Source organism: Microcaecilia unicolor, chromosome 4 (assembly GCF_901765095.1).
Source record: "Microcaecilia unicolor chromosome 4, aMicUni1.1, whole genome shotgun sequence".
Classification (NCBI taxonomy): Eukaryota; Metazoa; Chordata; class Amphibia; order Gymnophiona; family Siphonopidae; genus Microcaecilia; species Microcaecilia unicolor.
In genome coordinates this window covers 339,271,954-339,294,373 of record NC_044034.1, presented here as the reverse complement: position 1 = coordinate 339,294,373, position 22,420 = coordinate 339,271,954, and the positions used below count along the sequence as shown (strand labels likewise).

General features: G+C 47.4%; 1 protein-coding gene across 4 annotated transcripts in view; it reads left to right on the top strand.

Moving 5' to 3' along the window:
* Positions 1-22,420, top strand: part of LOC115469447 (arylsulfatase D-like) — a 217,049-nt gene that overhangs the window by 112,748 nt on the left and 81,881 nt on the right. The window contains exons 2-3 of one of the 4 annotated variants that reach the window (XM_030202115.1): positions 5,260-5,322; positions 15,742-15,863. The exons of 1 other annotated variant lie outside the window; for it this stretch is intronic. In XM_030202115.1, coding sequence (XP_030057975.1) covers positions 15,838-15,863 — 26 coding nt within the window. In that variant the 5' untranslated portion in view covers positions 5,260-5,322; positions 15,742-15,837. Of the gene's footprint in view, positions 1-5,259; positions 5,323-5,343; positions 5,368-15,741; positions 15,864-22,420 lie in introns of those variants that run through there. 2 more of the 4 variants (XM_030202116.1, XM_030202114.1) reach the window with 2 other exon arrangements.

Genomic DNA, 22,420 nt, shown 5'->3' with positions numbered 1-22,420 from the left:
ATTCTATTAAGTTTATTTATTTATTTGTTACATTTATATCCCACATTTTCTCAACTTATTTGCAGGCTCCATGTGGCTTACAAGGTACCTAGAGGCGTTTGCCATCTCGGTTGATAACAAATACAAGATTGTGTTGTGCTCAAATGAGGTAGAAGTGAATCAGGTGTCATGGGGTCGAGGGGTAGAGGATAGTAAATTGTCCAGTACGATCGTTGATTATGTTGTGTTGCTGGGTGTGGGGATTTATGTTGAATTGGTGGGATAAGCTTTTTTGAAGAGGTGAGTTTTTAATGATTTCCTGAAGTTTAGGTGGTCATGTATTGTTTTCACTGCATACGGGAGTCCATTTCATAGTTGTGCGCTTATGTAGGAGAAGCTAGATGCCATAGGGTGTTTTGTATTTTAGCTTTTTGCAGTTTGGGTAATGTAGGTTTAGGTATGATCGTGCTGATCCAAGTCTGTTTCTAGTTGGCAGATCTATGAGGTCTGTCATGTATCCTGGGGCTACGTCACAGATGATTTTGTGGGCCAATGTGCAGATTTTGAAGATGATCCGTTCTTTGGGAGCCAGTGCAGCTTTTCTCGAAGGGGTTTAGCACATGCATCATTTGGTGTTGTGCCCATGCTCCATCCACATGTGCACATCCTTGCTGTTGCATGTTACGTTGGTTGTTCTATAAATTGGCATCAAGATTTATGTGCCCCAATGCCATGTGCTTAGCACTCATTTTTTTTAATGGTATCTGGGTGCCAAAATTCTGTTACAGAATATGAGCATAAGTCGGCATTGGTGCATGGCACAAACAGTTACACCAAGTCAATGGCAGTCATAACTGTTGGTGCCTAAAGGGCCATTTTACTATCGGGCAGTAGTAGTGTGGGAAATCAGCCCTACCACCAGGTTTGCTCAGGAACTCGTGGGTAGTCCCGACTTCCAGCACACGCTGTTTCTGGTGCTAAAAAATTGTTTTTTTATTTTCTAGCACTGGGGCTATGCCCAGTGGCGCTGCCCAGTTAGCTCCGGAGCCCTCACCACCTTCTAAATAGGGGACAGTAAGGGCTCCAGCAGTACATGGCCATGCAGCAATTTTTAAATTTACTGGCCTTTTAAAAGAAACCAGCTTGTAGTGATGGCAGTAAAAGGTGGCCTCAGCACGTGGCAGTCCTGTGTGCTGATTCTACCATGGGTTACCTTTTACTGCTGTTTGGTAAAAGGAGAAAGGGAAAGGGGACTTGATTTCTTGGTCGGCAATCCCATGGTCAGACCACTATCAGTTGCGCTGTGCTATTTCTTGGCTGGGTAAGATTCAGCGGTGCGCCCGAAACCACGCCACATATAGTACGAGAGGACGTATTGACCCCGTGGCATTCTGGAATTCTATCTACGAGACTGTCTGGCCTGAGCCGGTGGACTCGGTAAACTTCATTTCTGCCTGGAACGAACGATGCAAGAACATTTTAGACACCATTGCTCCGATTAGAACTAAGACAGCAAAATGGCAAACCGTAGCGCCATGGTTTAACGACGGTCTCAAGGAACTCAAGACCAATACGCGAAGGCTAGAAAGAACGTGGCTAAAAAGAAAGGATGAACAGCACTACCTTGCATGGAAGCAGTCTCACAGGAAATACAAGAACGCTATTAGGCAATCTAGAAAGGACTTTTACAAATCCAAAATTGGCCCGGATTATGCAGACCTCAGACAACTCTACTTTTACGTCCACAAACTGACTGATACCGCACCGATTACAACAAGTAGTATAGGTGCCCCAGCTGCAGTAGATCTGGCGAACTACTTTAAAGACAAAGTCATAAAGTTGCAGCGCTCTCTGCCACAGCACAATGTCGGAATAAGTGATTTTCTCAGCGGCCTAAACCCTAGCCTGGGGGAGTATCCAGCCGATCGCACATTTTCACTCTTTACACCTCTTATAGCTGACTCTGTTAAACGGGAACTGCGCAGATTTTCAAGTAAATATTGCAAATTGGATATTTGCCCAAACTATCTACTTAAATGTGCTCCTCCCTGCTTCATCTCTGATCTGACGCAGCATCTTAACTTTATGCTTAGTAGCGGTATCTTCCCTGAAGCCTCTGGAAACATTCTCCTCACCCCTATCCCAAAAGACGCCAAGAAAAGTAGCAAGGAAATCACCAACTACCGGCCAATAGCATCAATCCCGTTGTTTGTGAAACTGATGGAGAGCGTGGTGAATAAGCAACTCAATGAGTACCTGGAAAAGTTCCACATCTTCCATGAATTGCAGTCTGTGATAGCTGTCGGGAAAAGCATTCTACTGCTGCAATTTGACATGTCAAGTGTCTTCGACATGGTGAACCACACTATTCTACTGCAGCTCCTTGATTATTTTGGGACCAGTGGCAATGTACTGAATTGGTTGAAGGGCTTCCTGACCACCAGAACCTACCGAGTCATCTCTGGAGGAAGTTTATCACCTTCTTGGCCAGCTGTCTGTGGTGTACCACAGGGTTCGCTGCTTTCTCCTACACTGTTTAACTTGATGCTCATTCCTCTAGCCGCAGCTCTTTCTAAACTTGGTCTCCAACCGTTCATTTATGCGGATGACATCACCATCTACGTTCCTTTCAAAAAGGAGTGAGCTGAAATAGCTGCCAACATCAGCATTGGGTTGCAAACTGTACGTGCCTGGGCGAACTCCTTTAAATTGAAGCTCAACACAGAGAAAACTCATTGCCTTCTACTCACATCACCTTACAACAAATACAATCCTACCTCCTTAACTGCACCTGGGCTTGACCTGCCAATTTCTACGTCTCTGAAAATTCTAGGAGTAATACTTGACAGAAATCTAACTCTAGTAGATCACACTAATGCAGCCGTGAAAAAGGCATTCTTCTCTCTTTGGAAACTGAAGCGTATAAAACCTTTCTTCCCTAGAGAAGTATTTTGCAATTTAGTGCGGTGTCTTGTTTTGAGTCATCTTGATTACTGCAATGGTATCTATGCAGGGTGCATGGAACTACTTCTTAAAAAATTGCAGACTGCCCAAAATACCGCTGCAAAATTGATCTATGGTAAATCGAAGTTCGTCAGCTCCAGACCATTACGAGAAAAACTGCACTGGCTACCTGTCAAGGAAAGTATAACATTCAAAATTTGCGCCCTGGTGCACAAAATCCTTCATGGCGAAGCTCCAGCTTATATGGATAACCTTATCCTCTTGCCACCAAGGAACTTGAGCAAATCTTCCCGATCCTGTTTACATCTCCACTACCCCTCGTTCAATGGCCTCAAGTATAAAACCAGCCACGCATCTACCTTTCCCTACATCAGTGCACGTTTGTGGAATGGTTTACCCAACTCGGTAAAAGCTACCTCCGAACAACAAGCTTTCAGAATCTCCCTGAAGACCGCTTTATTCAGGACAGCTTACGCTGCAGCTCCGCACTGCCTTAATGCTTTCTGACCTATTATGTTATGCGACCATACTGCATTCCTTACCTCCTTTCTCACTTCTCTCCCTTTGTCTCTCCCCGCCGACTACCTTGCCCTCAATGTGTCTGTTTGTCTATTACTAGATTGAAGTGTCTTTTTATACTGCTGTTAACCTTTTGAACTAATGTAAGCCACATTGAGCCTGCCCATGGGCCGGAAAGTGTGGGATATAAATGCCTAAATAAATAAATAAATATACTGCATTTCTGTGGTTTTTTCAACTACATTCAAAGCGGTTTACATATATTCAGGTACTTATTTTGTACCAGGGTTAAGTAATTTGCCCAGAGTCACAAGGAGCTGCAGTGGGAATCGAACTCAGTTCCCCAGGATCAAAGTCCACTGCACTAACCACTAGGTTACTCCTCCACTAGCAACATTCCATATAGAAGCCTTTCCTTGGAGATCAGCAACGTGGCCACGCAGGCTTCTGTTTCTGTGAGTCTGACGTCCTGCACATACGTGCAGGACATCAGACTCACAGAAACAGAAGCCTGCGCAGCCGCGTTGCTGATCTGCAAGGGCAGGCTTCTACATGGAATGTTGCTAGTGGAATAGCAACATTCCATGTAGAATCTCAAATAGTAGCAACAGAATCTCCAATAGAGCAACATTCCATCTAGAATCTCAAATAGTAGCAACATTCCATGTAGAATCTCCAATAGTAGCAACAGAATCTCAACATTCCATTTAGAATCTCAAATAGGGAAAGGGAAATGGGACTTGATATACCGCCTTTCTGAGGATTTTGCAACTACATTCAAAGCGGTTTACATATATTCAGGTACTTATTTTGTACCAGGGGCAATGGAGGGTTAAGTAATTTGCCCAGAGTCACAAGGAGCTGCAGTGGGAATCGAACTCAGTTCCCCAGGATCAAAGTCCACTGCACTAACCACTAGGTTACTCCTCCACTAGCAACATTCCATATAGAAGCCTTTCCTTGGAGATCAGCAACGTGGCCACGCAGGCTTCTGTTTCTGTGAGTCTGACGTCCTGCAGGACATCAGACTCACAGAAACAGAAGCCTGCGCGGCCGCGTTGCTGATCTGCAAGGGCAGTCTTCTACATGGAATGTTGCTAGTGGAATAGCAACATTCCATGTAGAATCTCAAATAGTAGCAACAGAATCTCCAATAGAGCAACATTCCATCTAGAATCTCAAATAGTAGCAACATTCCATGTAGAATCTCCAATAGTAGCAACAGAATCTCAACATTCCATTTAGAATCTCAAATAGGGAAATGATATACCGCCTTTCTGAGGATTTTGCAACTACATTCAAAGCGGTTTACATATATTCAGGTACTTATTTTTGTACCAGGGGCAATGGAGGGTTAAGTGACTTGCCCAGAGTCACAAGGAACTGCAGTGGGAATTGAACTCAGTTCCCCAGGATCAAAGTCTACTGCACTAACCACTAGGCTACTCCTCCCTAAGTGTGCCCTGAAGTGTGTGTAGCTTAGAATATTATATAAGTTATGTGTGTACCTTAGAGCCATGCCCATGAGTCGCCCACTTCCTGCCTATGTGTGTCCACATCGAACCTAAGTGCTAAGTGATTTTGGCATGTATGCGATAGAATAGCACCTTGCACTTACATGCATAAATGCCAATTTGTGGCACCAATCATGCATGTAAATGCCATGTTGAATTTTGAGTATCATGTTGCTCAACTGACCGAGCAGATTTGCTGGAAACATTGCATTGCATTTTTGACATTTTTTATTTTCCTTTTGTGCCCATCTCGATGTGCTCCATGTCCATCATTCTGGGGAAGGGATAAGAGGAGGAAGATAATAAGGTGAAGAACTGATGGACTGTATCCTCCATCTATAAGAAGGTCAGCTCAGCCTGCTCTAAGGATGTACATGGAGAAGAATTTCAGGTCACTTTTGCGTCATGCTTTTAACAGACAGAATTGAACATTATGACCGTTAAAGAGTTATCGTGCATTAACCCAAGCACCTGAAGCAAGATTTCAGCATGCCAAATGTCCTCTCAGTGATGATCCTAGTCTTCCTGTGTGCCTCAATATACCTCTTGTCAACTGGAACTAGAGGGTTGACCGGGGGGGGGGGGGGGGGGGGGGGGGTCATCAGCCTGATCTGTCTTCTAGGGAGTGAACAGAAGGAAAGTATACTGTTCCTGTAATAGTGGAGATTGGCTCATCACAGCCTTTGTGGCTCCAGAGGCTTGAAGGGCTGGTTGTCATGCGTAGAGGAGTTCGTCTCTGGGTACAGAGAGCAGGTTAGTGATTGTAAGGGTGTGGGTGAGTTTAGCAGCTATATCCCAGTGATCTTGCCACTCTTAAAAGCTATCATTCATGCCAGATTGTGACGGAACGTAGGCATTGCGACAGAAGCCTAGGTAGCAGGCACACCTACATATTAAGGGGAAGGCAGGACTTTTGGTTGTTATAAATGGCCTCCTTTATTGCTGGTTGTCTGGTGGCAATGTGGGTGCAGTCTATTGCCCAGAGCACCAAGAGGGAGTGTGCCAACACATAGAATTGTGTCATAGTTAAGTGTTGCTGTTGCTCTTGTTCAGGGAAGAGAATGTATTGAGTAGCTTTCCTGAGAAAGGCCTGTAGGAACTGTCAATGCAGTGTGAAGTGGCTGGGTGGCTGGCTGATACCTGATGTTAGCCCTAAGGGGTATCTGATAACATCCAGTACATAGGAGTGGTAGGGTTGTGGTGACCTTATTTATTTATTGCATCTGTGTCCCCCATGTCCCCACCTATTTGCAGGCTCAATGTGGCTTACATAGGAACCGTGATGGCGAACGCCAATTCCGGTGTAACAGATACGTAGAGACATTGTAGAAGATTTATGATGATAGACACATCAGGGAATAAAGAGGAGGGGTTAAGATGTGACCAGATCAAGTGTTTGTTTCGTTGTGTTGCAGGATTGAGGCATTTAGGTCGGGTCATTGGGGTTTGCCTTCAAGTGCATTGGCAGACATTTTACTCTTCATTGGGCTCACATGCACTACTCCTCTGTCGTGTCCATGAATTGCATAGGGACCCGCCATCTTCCCTGTTGTTTTTCTCTCCTGTGAGCTAGTGCATGCCACACACACACACACACACACACAAACAAACAAACACAGGGTGATACAGAGATGAATAAAGAGGGGCAGATGGGACATACACACACTGATGAAAGATGGATGGATGGGCTGAAAGGGGGGGGGGGAAGAGGGGAGGTCAAGTGGTTATTTGGTTGGAGAGGGTGTTTGGGAGTAAGAGGCAAAATGGAGCAGAGTGAGTGCTATAGAGGTTAGTTCAAGGCAGAGAGGTTGCTAGTGAGAGGATGAGTGAGGCCTGACCATGTACTGAGATATCAGCCAGCGGTGCAGTGCTCCAGTTTGTATCAGGTGGACATTTGGGCACATTCATTTGGAGTTACCGATTAGGCTGTGCTGTTCTGGAGAATATTGCTAGTTGTTAGGCCGGGAGGGGGGGGGGGGGGTGGTCACTGATCAGAATTGTTTACTGACAGATGTTTTTTATTTTTATACAAGTTTGTTTTGGTTTTGTATAATAGTTTGAATGTTTGTTGTAACCTGCTCAGAATTATAGAGGGAAAGGGAAATGGGACTTGATATACCGCCTTTCTGAGGTTTTTGCAACTACATTCAAAGTGGTTTACATATATTCAGGTACTTATTTTGTACCAGGGACATTGGCAGGTTAAGTGACTTGCCCAGAGTCCCAAGGAGCTGCAGTGGGAATCGAACCCACTTCCCCAGGATCAAAGTCCACTGCACTAACCACTAGGCTAGTAATTGTGGAAATAAATAAAAATCCACTTTTCCAATGCTTATGGAATACATAATATTTATTTATTTTAAAAATTGTAATACGCGTACACACTTTTCTTTATAGAATACTAGCATAACTGGTGAAATATGTACCTATATAATGTAGGTGTGAGCACTTAGACCAGCCATATATCTGGCCTTTCCATATCATCATGCTGATCAATCCATAGACTGGTGGGTTGTGTCCATCTACCAGCAGGTGGAGATAGAGAGCAAACTTTTGCCTCCCTATATGTGGTCATGTGCTGCCGGAAACTCCTCAGTATGTTCTCTATCTCAGCAGGTGGTGGTCACACACAGCAGCAGCTCTGGCTAGGCCTCCAAGCCTAATTTTTAGGTTTTGTTGAGTGCCTGGGGTTGAGGGCTCTTCTTGAGCAAGTGCAAACCTGGTGGCGCCAGGTCCCTCCTTTTCTCCCCCCTCCCGCTGGCTCCGTTAAAAAAAAAAAAAAAAAAAAAAAATTTTGAACGTCCTTAAAGGCGTTTATTTCGACGTTTATTTAAACGTTTATTGCAGCTACTCACTGGGACACCAGGTCGTTACAGCTCGGAGCGGAAAGCAGGTAATTTTTACCTTTTTATAGCGGGCAGAGGGTTCCCCGATTGATCTCCACGTGGCATATGGCGTCGGAGGGCGAGGGCGCAAAGAGTCGCTCCCCGGATCGCTTGGGCGCTTCTAGAGGGGATGCGGGGGTCTTAAAGTCTGATTCGCCCTTGTTGGGTGACAGTTTCGTGACCGATGAGTGTCCCGGTCCTTCCTCCGGTGTGGCGGTTTTTCCCGCCATAAACGCCCATCCCCCGCTGCTCGCCTCCGCCATCTTGGCCGGCCACGCGGCTCGGACGGCTTCTTCTTGGGCCGCCCTTGAGGTAGGAGACATTAATGCCATGAACGCCCTTAATTTGGGCGACGGCACAAAAGCGGCTAAAGTTAAGCGCCATTCTTCCCGCGCGGCTCCTTCGCGGAGTGTCGCGCCGGATGCCATCTTGGATGCGCAGCATGTCTCTCCCCCGCTCTTGCGAGCGCCGGTTGAGGGTGCGTCTAGGGCTGTAGCCCAGGCTGCGGAAGTGCACAGTCTGGGGGGTTTCTCCCCCGAGTTTGTTTTGCTGCTGCATCAGGCCTTCCTTATGCAAAACGCTGCCCCTGCTCCCTCGTCTGGTAAAGAGGTTGAGGCCCCCGGAGGTAAACGCCCTCGGGTTGATTCCCAGGCCTTGGAGGACTTTGTCTCCTCCGATGTAGATGAGGGCAGCGTATCTGAGTTCTCCCAACGGTCCTTTGCGGATTCCTTGGAGGAGACGGATCCCCGCTCGGATGGAGCGGATGACCCCTCTGCAGCGCGGCTTTTTAGCTCAGAGGATTTGCCCAACCTGTTGGTGCAGGCCATGGGCATTTTGAAGATTTCCTCTCCGGAGGACGTCTCTCCCTCAGCCCCTGTTGGCTCTGCCATTATGCTGGGGACGAAGCGCCCGCCTAGAACCTTCCACGTGCATGATGCCATGCACACCTTAATTTCGGCTCAATGGGATGTCCCGGAAGCGAGCCTTAAAGTGGCTAGGGCTATGTCCCGCCTCTATCCTTTGCCTGAAAGTGAACGTGAGGCCTATCTGTGGCCTACCGTGGATTCTTTAATCACTGCGGTGACTAAGAAAACGGCGTTGCCGGTGGAAGGTGGCACGGCCCTAAAGGACGCCCAAGACAGAAGATTGGAGGCGGCCTTAAGGTCGTCCTTTGAGGCGGCTGCTTTAAGTTTGCAGGCCTCAGTTTGCGGCTCCTATGTGGCCAGGGCGTGCCTGACTATGGTGCAGCGGGCTTCCCCCTCGGATCATTCCTTGAGGGCTGATTGGCCGGCCCTGGAATCGGGCTTAGCCTATTTGGCAGACTTGCTGTACGATGTCTTGAGGGCCTCAGCTAAAGGCATGGCTCAGACAATCTCTGCGCGGCGGTGGCTTTGGCTGAAGCATTGGTCTGCTGACCACGCCTCTAAATCCCGCCTGGCTAGATTGCCTTTTAAAGGCAAGCTGCTCTTTGGGGTCGAGCTGGACAAAATCGTGACCGATCTCGGCACGTCTAAGGGCAAGAAGTTACCAGAGGTCAGGGCTCGGGCTAGTACTCGCCCCGGTACCTCCAGAGGACGGTTTCAGGAAGCCCGTCGGTACCGCCCGGGCAGGTCGGGCTCCTCTGCCCCCTCTTCCTTCAAGAGGAACTTCTCCCCCAAGCAGCATTCCTTTCGCAGAGACCGCCGTCCCGGAGGTGCTCCCTCCGGTCCTCCCCCAGGGTCTCGTACCCAATGACGGGGCCTTGGTCCACGCTCCAGTGCAGATTGGAGGACGGCTGTCCTCGTTTCTGGGCGAGTGGACCACAATAACTTCAGACGCTTGGGTGCTGGAAGTCATCAGAGACGGCTACAAGCTAGAGTTCTGCTGACCCTTAAGAGACGGGTTTGTACTCTCTCCCTGCAAGTCTCCGGTCAAAGCTGTGGCAGTGCAGCAGACCTTGGACAATCTGATCCGCCTGGGTGCGGTCGTTCCGGTGCCAGAAAGTCAGCTTGGCAAGGGGCGTTACTCCATTTACTTTGTGGTACCAAAGAAAGGAGGTTCTGTACGGCCTATCCTCGACCTCAAAGGGGTCAATCGGGCCTTGAAAGTTCGGCACTTTCGCATGGAGACTCTCCGCTCTGTTATAGCGGCAGTGAAGGCAGAGGAGTACCTGGCATCCTTGGACATCAAGGAAGCGTACTTGCATATTCCCATCTGGCCTCCTCATCAACGCTTTCTGCGTTTTGCAGTCCTGGGCCGACACTTCCAGTTCAGAGCCCTCCCGTTCGGGTTGGCTACTGCTCTGCGGACCTTCTCCAAAGTAATGGTGGTCATCGCGGCCTTCCTGAGGAAGGAAGGAGTACAAGTCCATCCTTATCTGGACGACTGGTTGATCCGAGCCCCCTCTTATGCAGAGTGCGGCAAAGCTGTGAACCGGGTGGTTGCTCTTTTGAGCTCCCTGGGGTGGATCATCAACTGGGAGAAAAGCCAGCTGCGCCCAACTCACTCCCTGGAGTATCTGGGAGTTCGATTCGACACCCAAGTGGGCAGAGTGTTCCTGCCAGACAATCGGATTGTCAAGCTTCAGGCTCAGGTGGACCAGTTCCTAGTAGCCTCTCCTCTTCGGGCTTGGGACTATGTGCAGCTGTTGGGCTCTATGACGGCCACGATGGAAGTAGTGCCCTGGGCCAGGGCTCATATGAGACCACTACAACACTCTCTGCTGCAGCGCTGGACTCCGATGTCGGAGGATTATGCTGTGCGCCTTCCCTTGGACCCAGCAGCGCGCAAGGCGCTGAGCTGGTGGACGCAGACAGACAAGTTGTCTGCAGGTATGCCTCTGGTGACCCCGGAGTGGATTGTTGTCACGACGAACGCCTCTTTGTCGGGCTGGGGAGCCCACTGCTTGGGAAGGACAGCGCAGGGGCTCTGGTCTCCTGCAGAGGCAAAGTGGTCTATCAACCTCCTGGAACTCAGAGCCATTCGGTTGGCGCTTTTGGAGTTCATCCTGGTACTGGCGTTGAAGCCAGTACGGGTCCTGTCGGACAATGCCACGGCTGTGACCTATGTCAACCGCCAGGGAGGTACCAAGAGCGCCCCTCTAGCCAAGGAGGCTATGAATCTATGCCAGTGGGCGGAAGCGAACCTGGAACAGCTGTCAGCGGCCCACATTGCCGGAGTCATGAATGTCAAGGCGGACTTTCTCAGTCGCCATACCTTGGAGCCCGGAGAGTGGCAGCTATCTGCTCAGGCGTTCTTGGACATCACGAAGCAATGGGGCCAGCCGAGCCTAGATCTGATGGCGTCATCGGCCAATTGCCAAGGGCCGCGCTTTTTCAGCAGAGGACGGGACCCTCGATCCTTGGGAGTAGATGCTCTTCTCCAACAGTGGCCGACACGAGAGCTTCTCTATGTGTTCCCGCCCTGGCCCATCATGGGCAGGGTGCTAGACCGGGTGGCAAAGCATCCAGGCCGGATAATCCTGGTGGGTCCGGATTGGCCCAGACGTCCCTGGTATGCGGACTTGATCAGGCTCTCAGTCGACGATCCTCTGCGGCTGCCAGTGGAGCAGGGCCTGTTACATCAGGGTCCCGTGGTGATGGAGGATCCCTCCCCCTTTGGTCTTACGGCCTGGCTATTGAGCGGCAGCGTCTGAGAAAGAAGGGCTTCTCAGACAAGGTCATCGCCACTATGCTGAGAGCGAGGAAGCGCTCTACTTCTACTGCTTACGCCAGGGTTTGGCGTATCTTTGCAGCGTGGTGTGAAGCAGGCTCACTTTCTCCCTTCACTGCTCCAATTTCTTCAGTGTTGGCGTTCCTGCAAGAAGGTCTGGAGAAAGGCCTGTCGCTCAGTTCCCTTAAAGTCCAGGTAGCGGCTCTGGCTTGCTTCAGGGGCCGCCTGAAGGGTGCTTCCCTGGCTTTGCAGCCAGATGTGGTGCGCTTTCTCAAGGGAGTTAATCACCTGCGCCCTCCTCTGCACTCAGTGGTGCCTGCGTGGAATCTCAACCTGGTGCTAAGAGCATTGCAGAAGCTGCCTATTGAACCCTTGTCGAGGGCATCTCTGAAAGACCTGACGTTGAAAGCAGTCTTTTTGGTGGCTATCACTTCAGCCAGAAGAGTTTCCGAGCTCCAGGCACTCTCATGTCGAGAGCCTTTTCTGCAGTTCACTGAGGCAGGAGTGACTATTCGCACAGTGCCTTCCTTCCTGCCCAAGATTGTTTCTCGCTTCCATGTGAATCAGCAGCTCTGTCTCCCTTCCTTTCGGAGGGAGGACTACCTGGAGGAATACTCTGCTCTCAAATGTCTGGATGTGAGACGTGTCATCATCAGATACTTGGAAGTGACCAATGATTTCCGGAAATCGGATCATCTGTTTGTCCTGTTTGCAGGTCCTCGTAAGGGTCTGCAGGCTGCTAAGCCTACAGTGGCAAGATGGGTCAAGGAAGCCATTGCAGCGGCTTATGTGGCCGCGGGGAAGGTGCCGCCTATCCAGCTGAAGGCTCACTCCACTAGAGCTCAGGCGGCCTCGATGGCAGAGGCCAGGTCCGTCTCCTTGGAAGAGATTTGCAAGGCGGCAACTTGGGCTTCGGCCCATACCTTTTCCAGGCATTACCGCTTGACTGTGGCTGCTCGGGCGGAGGCCTGGTTTGGAGCTTCAGTGTTGCGGTCAGGGATTTCTATGTCCCGCCCTGGGTGAGTACTGCTTCGGTACATCCCACCAGTCTATGGATTGATCAGCATGATGATATGGAAGGTAAAATTATGTATCATACCTGATAATTTTCTTTCCATTAATCATAGCTGATCAATCCATAGCCCCTCCCAGATATCTGTACTGTTTATATTCTGGTTGAATTTTAGGTTCAAGTTTAGTCTTCAGTTACGTCAGGAGGACTTCGTGTTCAAGTTTTTTCACTTGGATTCTTCAAGAGTTGAGACGAGTTTGTGTTACAGTGAGCTGCTGCATTCCTCTCCCCTCCGTTTTACGGGGCTGGATTGAGACTTAAATTCTGCCGGCACTCCCTCCCGCTTCGTGCGGCTGTAGGGCAGCTTTGTACCCCTCCCGCTTCGGCGGTGTTAGGGTCAGTCAGCTCCTCCCGCGGTTGCAGGATAAGCCAGATCCCCCCGCATCGGCGGGTGTGGTGTCCCTCCCCCGCTCCGCGGGGATGAGCTGGACGGATTCCCCTCCCCCACTTGTGTGGGGATGAGCTGGGTTAATTCCCCTCCCCCGTTTCGGCGGTGGTGAGCTGGGCAGAGTGTCCCTTTGTGGGTGTAATTCTCTAAGTGCTGAGTCCTGCGGATGGAGCTTTGATATCGACATACTGAGGAGTTTCTGGCAGCACATGACCACATATAGGGAGGCAAAAGTTTGCTCTCTATCTCCACCTGCTGGTAGATGGACACAACCCACCAGTCTATGGATTGATCAGCTATGATTAATGGAAAGAAAATTATCAGGTATGATACATAATTTTACCATAAGTAACATGCATGACAGGCTCGTTCAGGCTTCTCAATACAAAACAAAACAGACTACATCAATCACTACTAACCTCACCTTCTTCTCCCAGCACATGGTTTATGAACTTGCCCAGTGCAGGCCCATTCTGTGCCCCCCAAACACCCCTCTTTTCATGACGCATACATGTATGTAAAAAAGAAAAGAAGGGAGTGGGAAATAACGCAGGCTGACCAGGAGCAAACGAGGAGACTTCAAATGATTGGCGAAGACTCGACACAGCACTGTGTTTTGGCAGTAAGCCTGTTTCAGGAGTCTTTATAAAGCATATGTAAAACCATCAAAATACCAATGAACGCTGGTATAAGAAGATGTTGAAAAATGGTCTTGAGAAAGACCTTAGTTGAAAAACTGGAAATGTCGGCGTGAAATGAGCTACCTCTGCTCTACTCATTGGTCAAAAACACGCCACTCACAAGAGCTTGAAATTTCTTATATCTTCTTCATGGGGTCCACCACAATACAGTGGAACAGTTATAATAAATTTTTTATCTGGTGAAATGCAATTTCTAAACCTCATGAGCATATAACAAAGCAAACTTGCATGCTTTCTAAAAAAAAAAGTCACAATACTTAGCTTTATTCAAAGCCACTGGTACTTCTTTGGGTGTGGGGGTGTGGGGGGGGGAGGGGGGGGAGAATGATAGAAAGAGAGAGAGAGAGAATGAGAATATGAATCCAGAACTGTCCACTTCCAGCAGATGAATTCGTCAGCTTTTCTTTTCCATGTGGAGGGGCATAATCGAACGGGGCGCCCAAGTTTTCATGAGGGCATCCTCGCAGGACAGTCCCGTAAAGGGACGGGGCAAACCGTATTATCGAAACAAGATGGGCATCCATCTTTTGTTTTGATAATAAGGTCGGGGACGCCCAAATCATGAAATTTAGGTCGACCTTAGAGATGGTCATCCTTAGGTCGTTTTTGAGATGGTCGTCCCCGGTTTTCGGCAATAATGGAAACCAAGGATGCCCATCTCAAAAGCGACCAAATCCAGGCCATTTGGTCATGGGAGGAGCCAGCATTTGTAGTGCACTGGTTTCCCTGACATGCCAGGACACCAGCTGGGCACCCTAGGGGGCACTGCAGTGGACTTCACAAATTGCTCCCAGGTGCATAGCTCCTTTACCTTGGGTGCTGAGCCCTCAAGCCCACAACTGCACACCACTACCATAGCACTTAGGGATGAAGGGGGCACCTACATGTGGGTACAGTGGATTTGTGGTGGGTTTTGGAGGGCTCACATTTACCACCACAAGTGTAACAGGTGGGGGGATGGGCCTGGGTCCGCCTGCCTGAAGTACACTGCACCCACTACAACTGCTCCAGGGACTTGCATACTGCTGCAATGGACCTGAGTATGGCATTTGAGACTGGCATAGAGGCTGGCAAAAAAGTATTTTTAAACTTTTTTTTTTAGGGTGGGAGGGGGTTAGTGACCACTGGGGGAGTAAGGGGAGGTGATCCCTAATTCTCTGTCATCTCGTCAGTTCAGGCACCTTTTTGATGCTTGGTCGTGAAAATAATGGACCAAGTAAAGTTGCCCAAGTGTTCGTCAGGGATGCCCTTCTTTTTTCCATTATCGTCCAAAGATGCCCATCTCCTAAGCACGCCCCTGTCCCGCCTTCACTACACTGCCGACACGCCCCCATGAACTTTGGTCATCCCCGCGACGGAAAGCAGTTGAGGGCGCCCAAAATCGGCTTTCAATTATGCCGATTTTGGGCGAACTTGCGAGAAGGACGCCCATCTCCCGATGTGTCGGAAGATGGGTGCCCTTCTCTTTCGAAAATTCACCTTATAGTGTTCACACGTGCGAACAATTACACATTCACAAACCATTGTGCATCCATACACAAACAGGAAAAGTTTGGCCTCTTTTCAACTAGTGAGTACCAGTGCCAAGAGTGCATACTCTCAATGACATAGCTCCCATAGGCCCCCTTTTACAAAGGCGTGCACGCGTTTTTCGTGAACGCGTTAAATATGCGTGCACTAAATGCAGAGACGCCCATATATTCCTCTAGCATTTAGTGCATGCTAATCATTAGCTTGTGCTAAAAATACTAGTGCGCCTTTGTAAAAGACACCACTAATGAGCAAATGCCCTGCAAATGAATGAACAAAATGAACATTCCTGGAAATAACACCGGAAATGACATGAAACAAAGGTTTTCCATCTGCTCATCCCTAAAATTTGCTATCACTTCATGAACTGTAGGAATCCCATGTAACTGTTAATATCTTTATTGAGTTTTCAAGGGGAAGTTTAGTGGTGATGTGTGGAGTTAACTTTTAATCTACTACTGTTTTGGTTGGCTTTTTGAGATATATTTAAAGTTTAGTCTCAGGCTTGTTTTTAACATTAACTTGTCTCTGTTTTAAGATTTATTGACATAGGTATGAAAGCTTCTCTTCACTTCATCTGAACTTTACTCAGTAAATCATCTGACAGGACACTGGTGAAGGCCAAAGGGACGACATGGAAAGTCTACTGAGAAGTCATTGGTAAGCAAGCTGGTTGGATAGATTTTTTTCTTTATTGTGTATACATTCTAAGTATACCTAGATATATTGTAATCTGCCTAGAAGCTTTTTAAGGTACAGGCCAAATATAAGTACTTCTAATTGTATTTGTGCACTTACAAGGGGTAGTTTAGGTGTAGAGGACGTACATAAATGCTTGTATTCTAGTCCTTTGTGTGCATTTACACATACATGCTTAAATTATCAGTTTCCCGCTAACTCTATACTGTAAGTATGCGCCCATATTTAATGGCAGGTACTGTGCGGGTGAGCATTCACATGGGTGGAGTTTGGGTGAATTGTGGGCAGGGCACCAGGGCTGGCATTAGGAATATGCAAACAGAGCAACTGCCCTGGGTCCCCCTGCGGCATGCACATTTGCATGCATAGATTATAAAATACTGTACGCGTGTTCTTTAATGATCTACATGCTAGCATTTACACTAGCTCTATGGCTGTAAATATAGACATGTATTTGACCTGTTACACTAGTATCCTATCTGATAAATCAACTCTTGACAAGTACAATTACTTTTATTTAGCGGAGTATTTAATAACCCAAACACAAAGCCCACTGGTAATTCCCACTTATTGTTCTAGGTTTTAATTAATATACAATTGTAGAACCGGTAGCTAGGACCTTGGTAGTGGCTTTTTTTCATGCAGGGATCACAGCCTCGTGACTCGCAAAGCTATTGCTCCATAATTGCTACCAGAATCCAATTGTTCTTATTGATGCTTTAATTGCTTAATCACAACTTCTCTTTTATTTTTATTTTTTCATTTTATATAAAAACTGAATCAACTGTATAAATTGTTTCTCAAATACTCAGATATTCAGATTTCACTTGTCAACATGGCCATTCGGATTGCTGCTTCAGGACACGGTCTTGGCAAACACTGTTGCTCCTACTCAATATCTAATCCTAATTTCCTTTATAGAATAGGTTCCTAACAGGCATGTTCTTGGCACCTAAAAATAGGCCCCCTTTACAGAATTACCCTCTATGCATAATCGAAAGGGGTGTCCAAGTTTTCCTGAGCACGTCCTCGCAGAACGTCCCGGCAAAGGGGCGGGGAAACCCATATTATCGAAACAAGATGGGCGTCCATCTTTTGTTTCGATAATACAGTCAGGGACTGTCACGATTGTGACTGTTTTCCTTGGCTGTGCTCACCTCGCCCTTTGGTGGCCGGAGCCAGTGGCTGCCGTGGACTGTCTTGCTGTCTCCCTATACAATCCAGATTTTCTTTCCGGTCCGGTCCACATATTCTAGCCCTCCAGACTTGGTTTGAAGTTTGGCAGCTAGCCTCACCTTTAGCTGCCTTCAGATTGCTGCAGCTGAGCCTCAGCTGCTGATCGGCTTTATTAACCACCTGGAAATTTTCTGCTTGGCCTTTGCAATGCCAAAGGTCCAGGTTGGTAACATAGTAACATAGTAGATGACGGCAGAAAAAAACCTGCACGGTCCATCCAGTCTGCCCATCAAGATAAACTCATATTTGCTACTTTTTGTGAATACCCTACTTTGATTTGTACCTGTCCTCTTCAGGGCACAGACCGTATAAGTCTGCCCAGCACTATCCCCGCCTCCCACCACCGGCTCTGGCACAGACTGTATAAGTCTGCCCAGCACTATCCCCGCCTTCCAACCACCAGCCCTGCCTCCCACCACTGGCTCTGCAACCCGATCTCGACTAAGCTCCTGAGGATCCATTCCTTCTGCACAGGATTCCGTTATGCTTATCCCACGCATGTTTGAATTCCGTTACCGTTTTCATTTCCACCACCTCCCGCGGGAGGGCATTCCAAGCATCCACTACTCTCTCTGTGAAAAAATACTTCCTGACATTTTTCTTGAGTCTGCCCCCCTTCAATCTCATTTCATGTCCTCTCGTTCTACCGCCTTCGCATCTCCGGAAAAGGTTCGTTTGTGGATTAATACCTTTCAAATATTTGAACGTCTGTATCATATCACATGCACTTCTGCCTTGTCTTGTTTAGCCTTGTTTCTTAGTTAGTGTCCCTAGTCTGTATTCCTTGCCTGTTTGAGTCTTCTGAATCCTGTCTTGTATCCAGTCCTGATTGCTCCTTCCCTGTCTGCTTTTGGCTTCCTTTCCCTTCTGGTTGTGAACCTTGTGTTTGTTTCCTGCCTGTTTGAGACCCTGTACCTTGAACCCTGTTCTAGCCAAGCTTGTGTTTGTTTCCTGCCTGTTTGAGACCCTGTACCTTGAACCCTGTTCTAGCCAAGCTTGTGTTTGTTTCCTGCCTGCTTGAGACCCTGTACCTTGAACCCAGTTCTAGCCAAGCTTGTGTTTGTTTCCTACCTGTTTGAGACCCTGTACCTTGAACCCTGTTCTAACCAAGCTTGTGTTTGTTTCCTACCTGTTTGAGACCCTGTACCTTGAACCCGGTTCTAGCCAAGCTTGTGTTTGTTTCCTGCCTGTTTGAGACCCTGTATCCTGTACCCTGTCTAGTCAGGTTTGTCTTGATCCACTCCGTCCAGTAAGTCCTGCCGGCTGCCTGCACCTAGGGGCTCAACCCCTAGGGAACGGCGGTCAAGCACAGGTGAAGCCCTGTTCCAGTCACGCTAGTTCCTGAATCCTGCTTGAGAATCCTGTATCCTGTCCAGTCCGGGTTGGAGGATTTTGCCTGCTGCAGCCGCACCTCGTCTGCAGCCCAAGGGCTCACTTTGGTCCAGTGTCTGAGAGCCTGAGACCATGACAGGGATGCCCAAATCTTGAAATTTAGGTCGTCCTTAGAGATGGTCATCCTTAGACTTGGTTGTTTCTGATTTTCGGCGATAATGGAAACTAAGGACACCCATCTCAGAAGCGACCAAATGCAAGCCCTTTGGTCATGGGAGGAGTCAGCATTCGTAGTGTACTGGTTCCCCTGACATGCCAGGACACCAACCGGGCACCCTAGGGGGCACTGCAGTGGACTTCAGAAAAGCTCCCAGGTACATAGCTCCCTTACCTTATGTGCTGAGCCCCCCAAAACCAACTCCCCACAACTGTACGCCACTACCATAACCCTTAACGGTGAAGAGGGGCACTTAGATGTAGGTACAGTGGGTTTCTGATGGGTTTTGAAGGGCTCACGTTTACCACCACAAGTGTAACAGGTAGGGGGGGATGGGCCTGGGTCCACCTGCCTGAAGTGCACTGCACCGACTAAAACTGCTCCAGGGACCTGCATACTGCTGTCATGGAGCTGGGTATGATATTTGAGGCTGGCATAGAGGCTGGCAAAAAATATTTTAAAATTTTTTTGGGGAGGGTGGGAGGGGGATTAGTGACCACTGGGGGAGTAAGGGTAAGTCATCCCCTATTCCCTCCGGTTGTCATCTGGTCAGTTGGGGCACCTTTTTGTGGCTTGGTCGTAAGAAAAAAAGGACCAGGTAAAGTCGTCCAAGTGTTTATCAGGGACGCCCTTTTTTTTTTCCATTATGGGTCGAGGACGCCCCTGTGTTAGGCACAGCCAAGTCCCGCCTTCTCTACGCCTCCGACACACCCCTGGGAACTTTGGTCATCCCCGGGATGGAAAGCAGTTGGGGACACTCAAAATTGGCTTTCAATTATGCCGATTTGGGCGACCCTGTGAGTAGGACGCCCATCTTCTAATTTGTGTCGAAAGATGGGCGTCCTTCTCTTTCGCAAATAAGCCTGATAAAGGCACATTTTTTTCTTTCCGCTATTCACAGACTCAGGCATGTCTGCCTGGCGAACATGGTTGAAAAAGCCATGATAGAATGTACCTCAGTAAAGTAACAGGAGATATGTGAGTTGGTAGCAATAGCAGGTACAGAGTGTAAATAGTGACTGATTGTGTATATTCCGTGTATATCAGAGGCATTTAAATACATAGTTTAGTCATTTCTTTGAGGGGATGTGTGGTTGAATGTCGTTAATATGTGTGTGTGGCAGAGGGTTGGAAAGTGTGAGTCTCTATGAGGTGTGCTAGGATGGATATAGAGAGGTGTGTGTGAGTGAGAGAGAGAGAGAGAAATAGAGAGAGAGAGTGAAAGAGAGAGTGTTTGGAAATGGGTATGATAGTATTTTTGAGAGTGTGTTGAGGGATGGATATGTTGCATATGAGGACGTGTTGATGGATGGATATGTTGCATAGGAGGATGTGTTCGATATGGATATGTTGGGCATGTGTTAGGGGGATGTGTATATTAGAATATGTGTGTGTCAAGTTGTTTGATACGTGTGTGTGTTAGGGTACGTGTGTTGGGGATATGGGGTGTTCGTGTGTGTTGAAAGATGGGTATGGTGTGTTTTGAGAGTATATTGGTGGATGGGTTTACTAGATTGTGTGTTGGTATGTGGGTGTTGGGAGGTTGGGTGTGTTGAGGTATGTGTTGGGATACCCCTTTAGCCCTCATCACTCATGCTCATTTGCATATGATTATGCTGTAATTTTCTATTGCCTATGTTCAGCTTATTCTTGCTGTACACCATCTTGAGTGAATTTCTTCAAAAAGAAGAGAATAGAGTAGACATACTCAGGGGAGGAGATAGGACAGTGCTGGTGGAATCATGGTATACACATGAATTTTATATAAAATACACACATCCATGCACAAACTATATGCTAACATTTACATCTGCTATAGAGCAGACATAATGTGTATGCCTTCAGTCTAAGAGGTAGCTATCAAGGTGCTTTTATATGGCATTAACCTGCTATTTCAAAAAGAAACAAAAAATCCACGCAATGCAAAATAACTCACAGGGAAAAAGCCTCAAAGAGCTCCGAGACCAAAACTTGATCTCACGGCGCTCAACAGACACAATGGTCCTCTCTTCATCATAGGCAAAAAAACCCTGGTGCCACAGTTCTAAACAAAATCCGTTTGCTGTGGTCAAAAACACTTTTTAATGTGTATATTTTCTTTTAAAGTGATAGCAAATAATAACTGATTTTCTGTGTATAGAACGCTATTAGAACATAATAAGCTATCCAATGTTTACTGATACACTTATCTTAGTTGCAGCCTGAGACCCTGAAGAAGCAGCGAAACGCTGGCCATCGTCGGCTCAGGGCAGCATATGAAGGACCGCACAGCGGGGAGCGGCATCTGATGATTAAGACTTAACTATCAGTAAACATTGGCTAGCTTATTATGTTCTAATAGCGTTCTATGCACAGAAAATCAGTTATTATTTGCTATCACTTTAAAAGAAAATATACACATTAAAAAGTGTTTTTGACCATTTCTTGGGCAGACTGGATGGACCGTGCAGGTCTTTTTCTGCCGTCATCTACTATGACCACAGCAAACAGATTTTGTTTAGAACTGTGGCACTAGGGTTTTTTTTGCCTATGATGAAGAGAGGACCATTGTGTCTGTTTAGCTCCGTGAGATCAAGTTTTGGTCTCGGAGCTCTTTGAGGCTTTTTCCCTGTGAGTCATTTTGCATTGTGTGGATTTTTTGTTTCTTTTTGAAGTTTAGTTGTTTAGTGGACATTAACCTGCTATTTGCCTCTTAACATGTGTTAAAGGGTATTAACACATGTTATATTATCGTAATGTATGTTATTTTACGTTACCACATGTTACATAGTAATAAGATGCAAAGCACTTCTTGCAGTGTTCACTGTATTATTGTTGGAAAAATATCACCAGCAAAAGGCAGCTTGCCCCCCCCCCCCCCCTAGTGGTATCACCGCAGGACTACCACTGGGGTCAGTGGTACCATTTTGAAGTTGATGCAAGAAGGGGATGGAGGGAATGGAATTGCTCATGCTCCAAACCACCTAGATACCAGGAATTAAAAAGGTAGGCTGGGGGGGGGGGGGGGGGGGGGGAGGCGGGCTAAGGGATGGTGAGACATGCTTTGCCAATATGGGGTAAGTACATGGGCGAGTCTTCATGGCCCAGGAGAAATATATGGAGGATTGGCTTTGGGATGGGGGGGGGGGGGGGGGAGAAGAACATTGGGGGTCTTTAGGGTGAGACAATGTTATTTTGAAAGGAAGAGGAGGGGGAAACTCCTCATTGCTGAGCACCAGCCCCTTTTAAGAAGCAGCCCGGTTTTTCTGGGATAGAAATATGTGGTTTGTGGTGTTCACCCCAAGCTGCATTATTGAATTTACAAAGTAATAGACTGTTCTATATTCATATAAATGTTTTGCATGCCATTATTATGTAATTTGTGATACCGTAAAATAACATGCATTAGTACACATGATAAGGTGCAAATAACACACTATTGCTGTAAAGAACTTTGATAGTTACCCCTCTTATATTGAGGACATGGACATTATACTCGCTGAATAGCATGTACTTTGTGTGTAAATGTGTGTATTTTATAAAACAGATGTGTAAATGGAAAGTCCACCAACACTCTGCCCCAACTCCTTTCCTGAGCATGTCTACTGTACAAATATCGTTTATCGTTTATTCATTTTACTATACCGTCTCAAATTGTAGTTACAAAAAAAAACGGTTTACATATCAATATAAAATGGTAATAAAAACATAAAAGAACTCCATCAAATTGATAGGAAAGCAAACTAAAACAGCC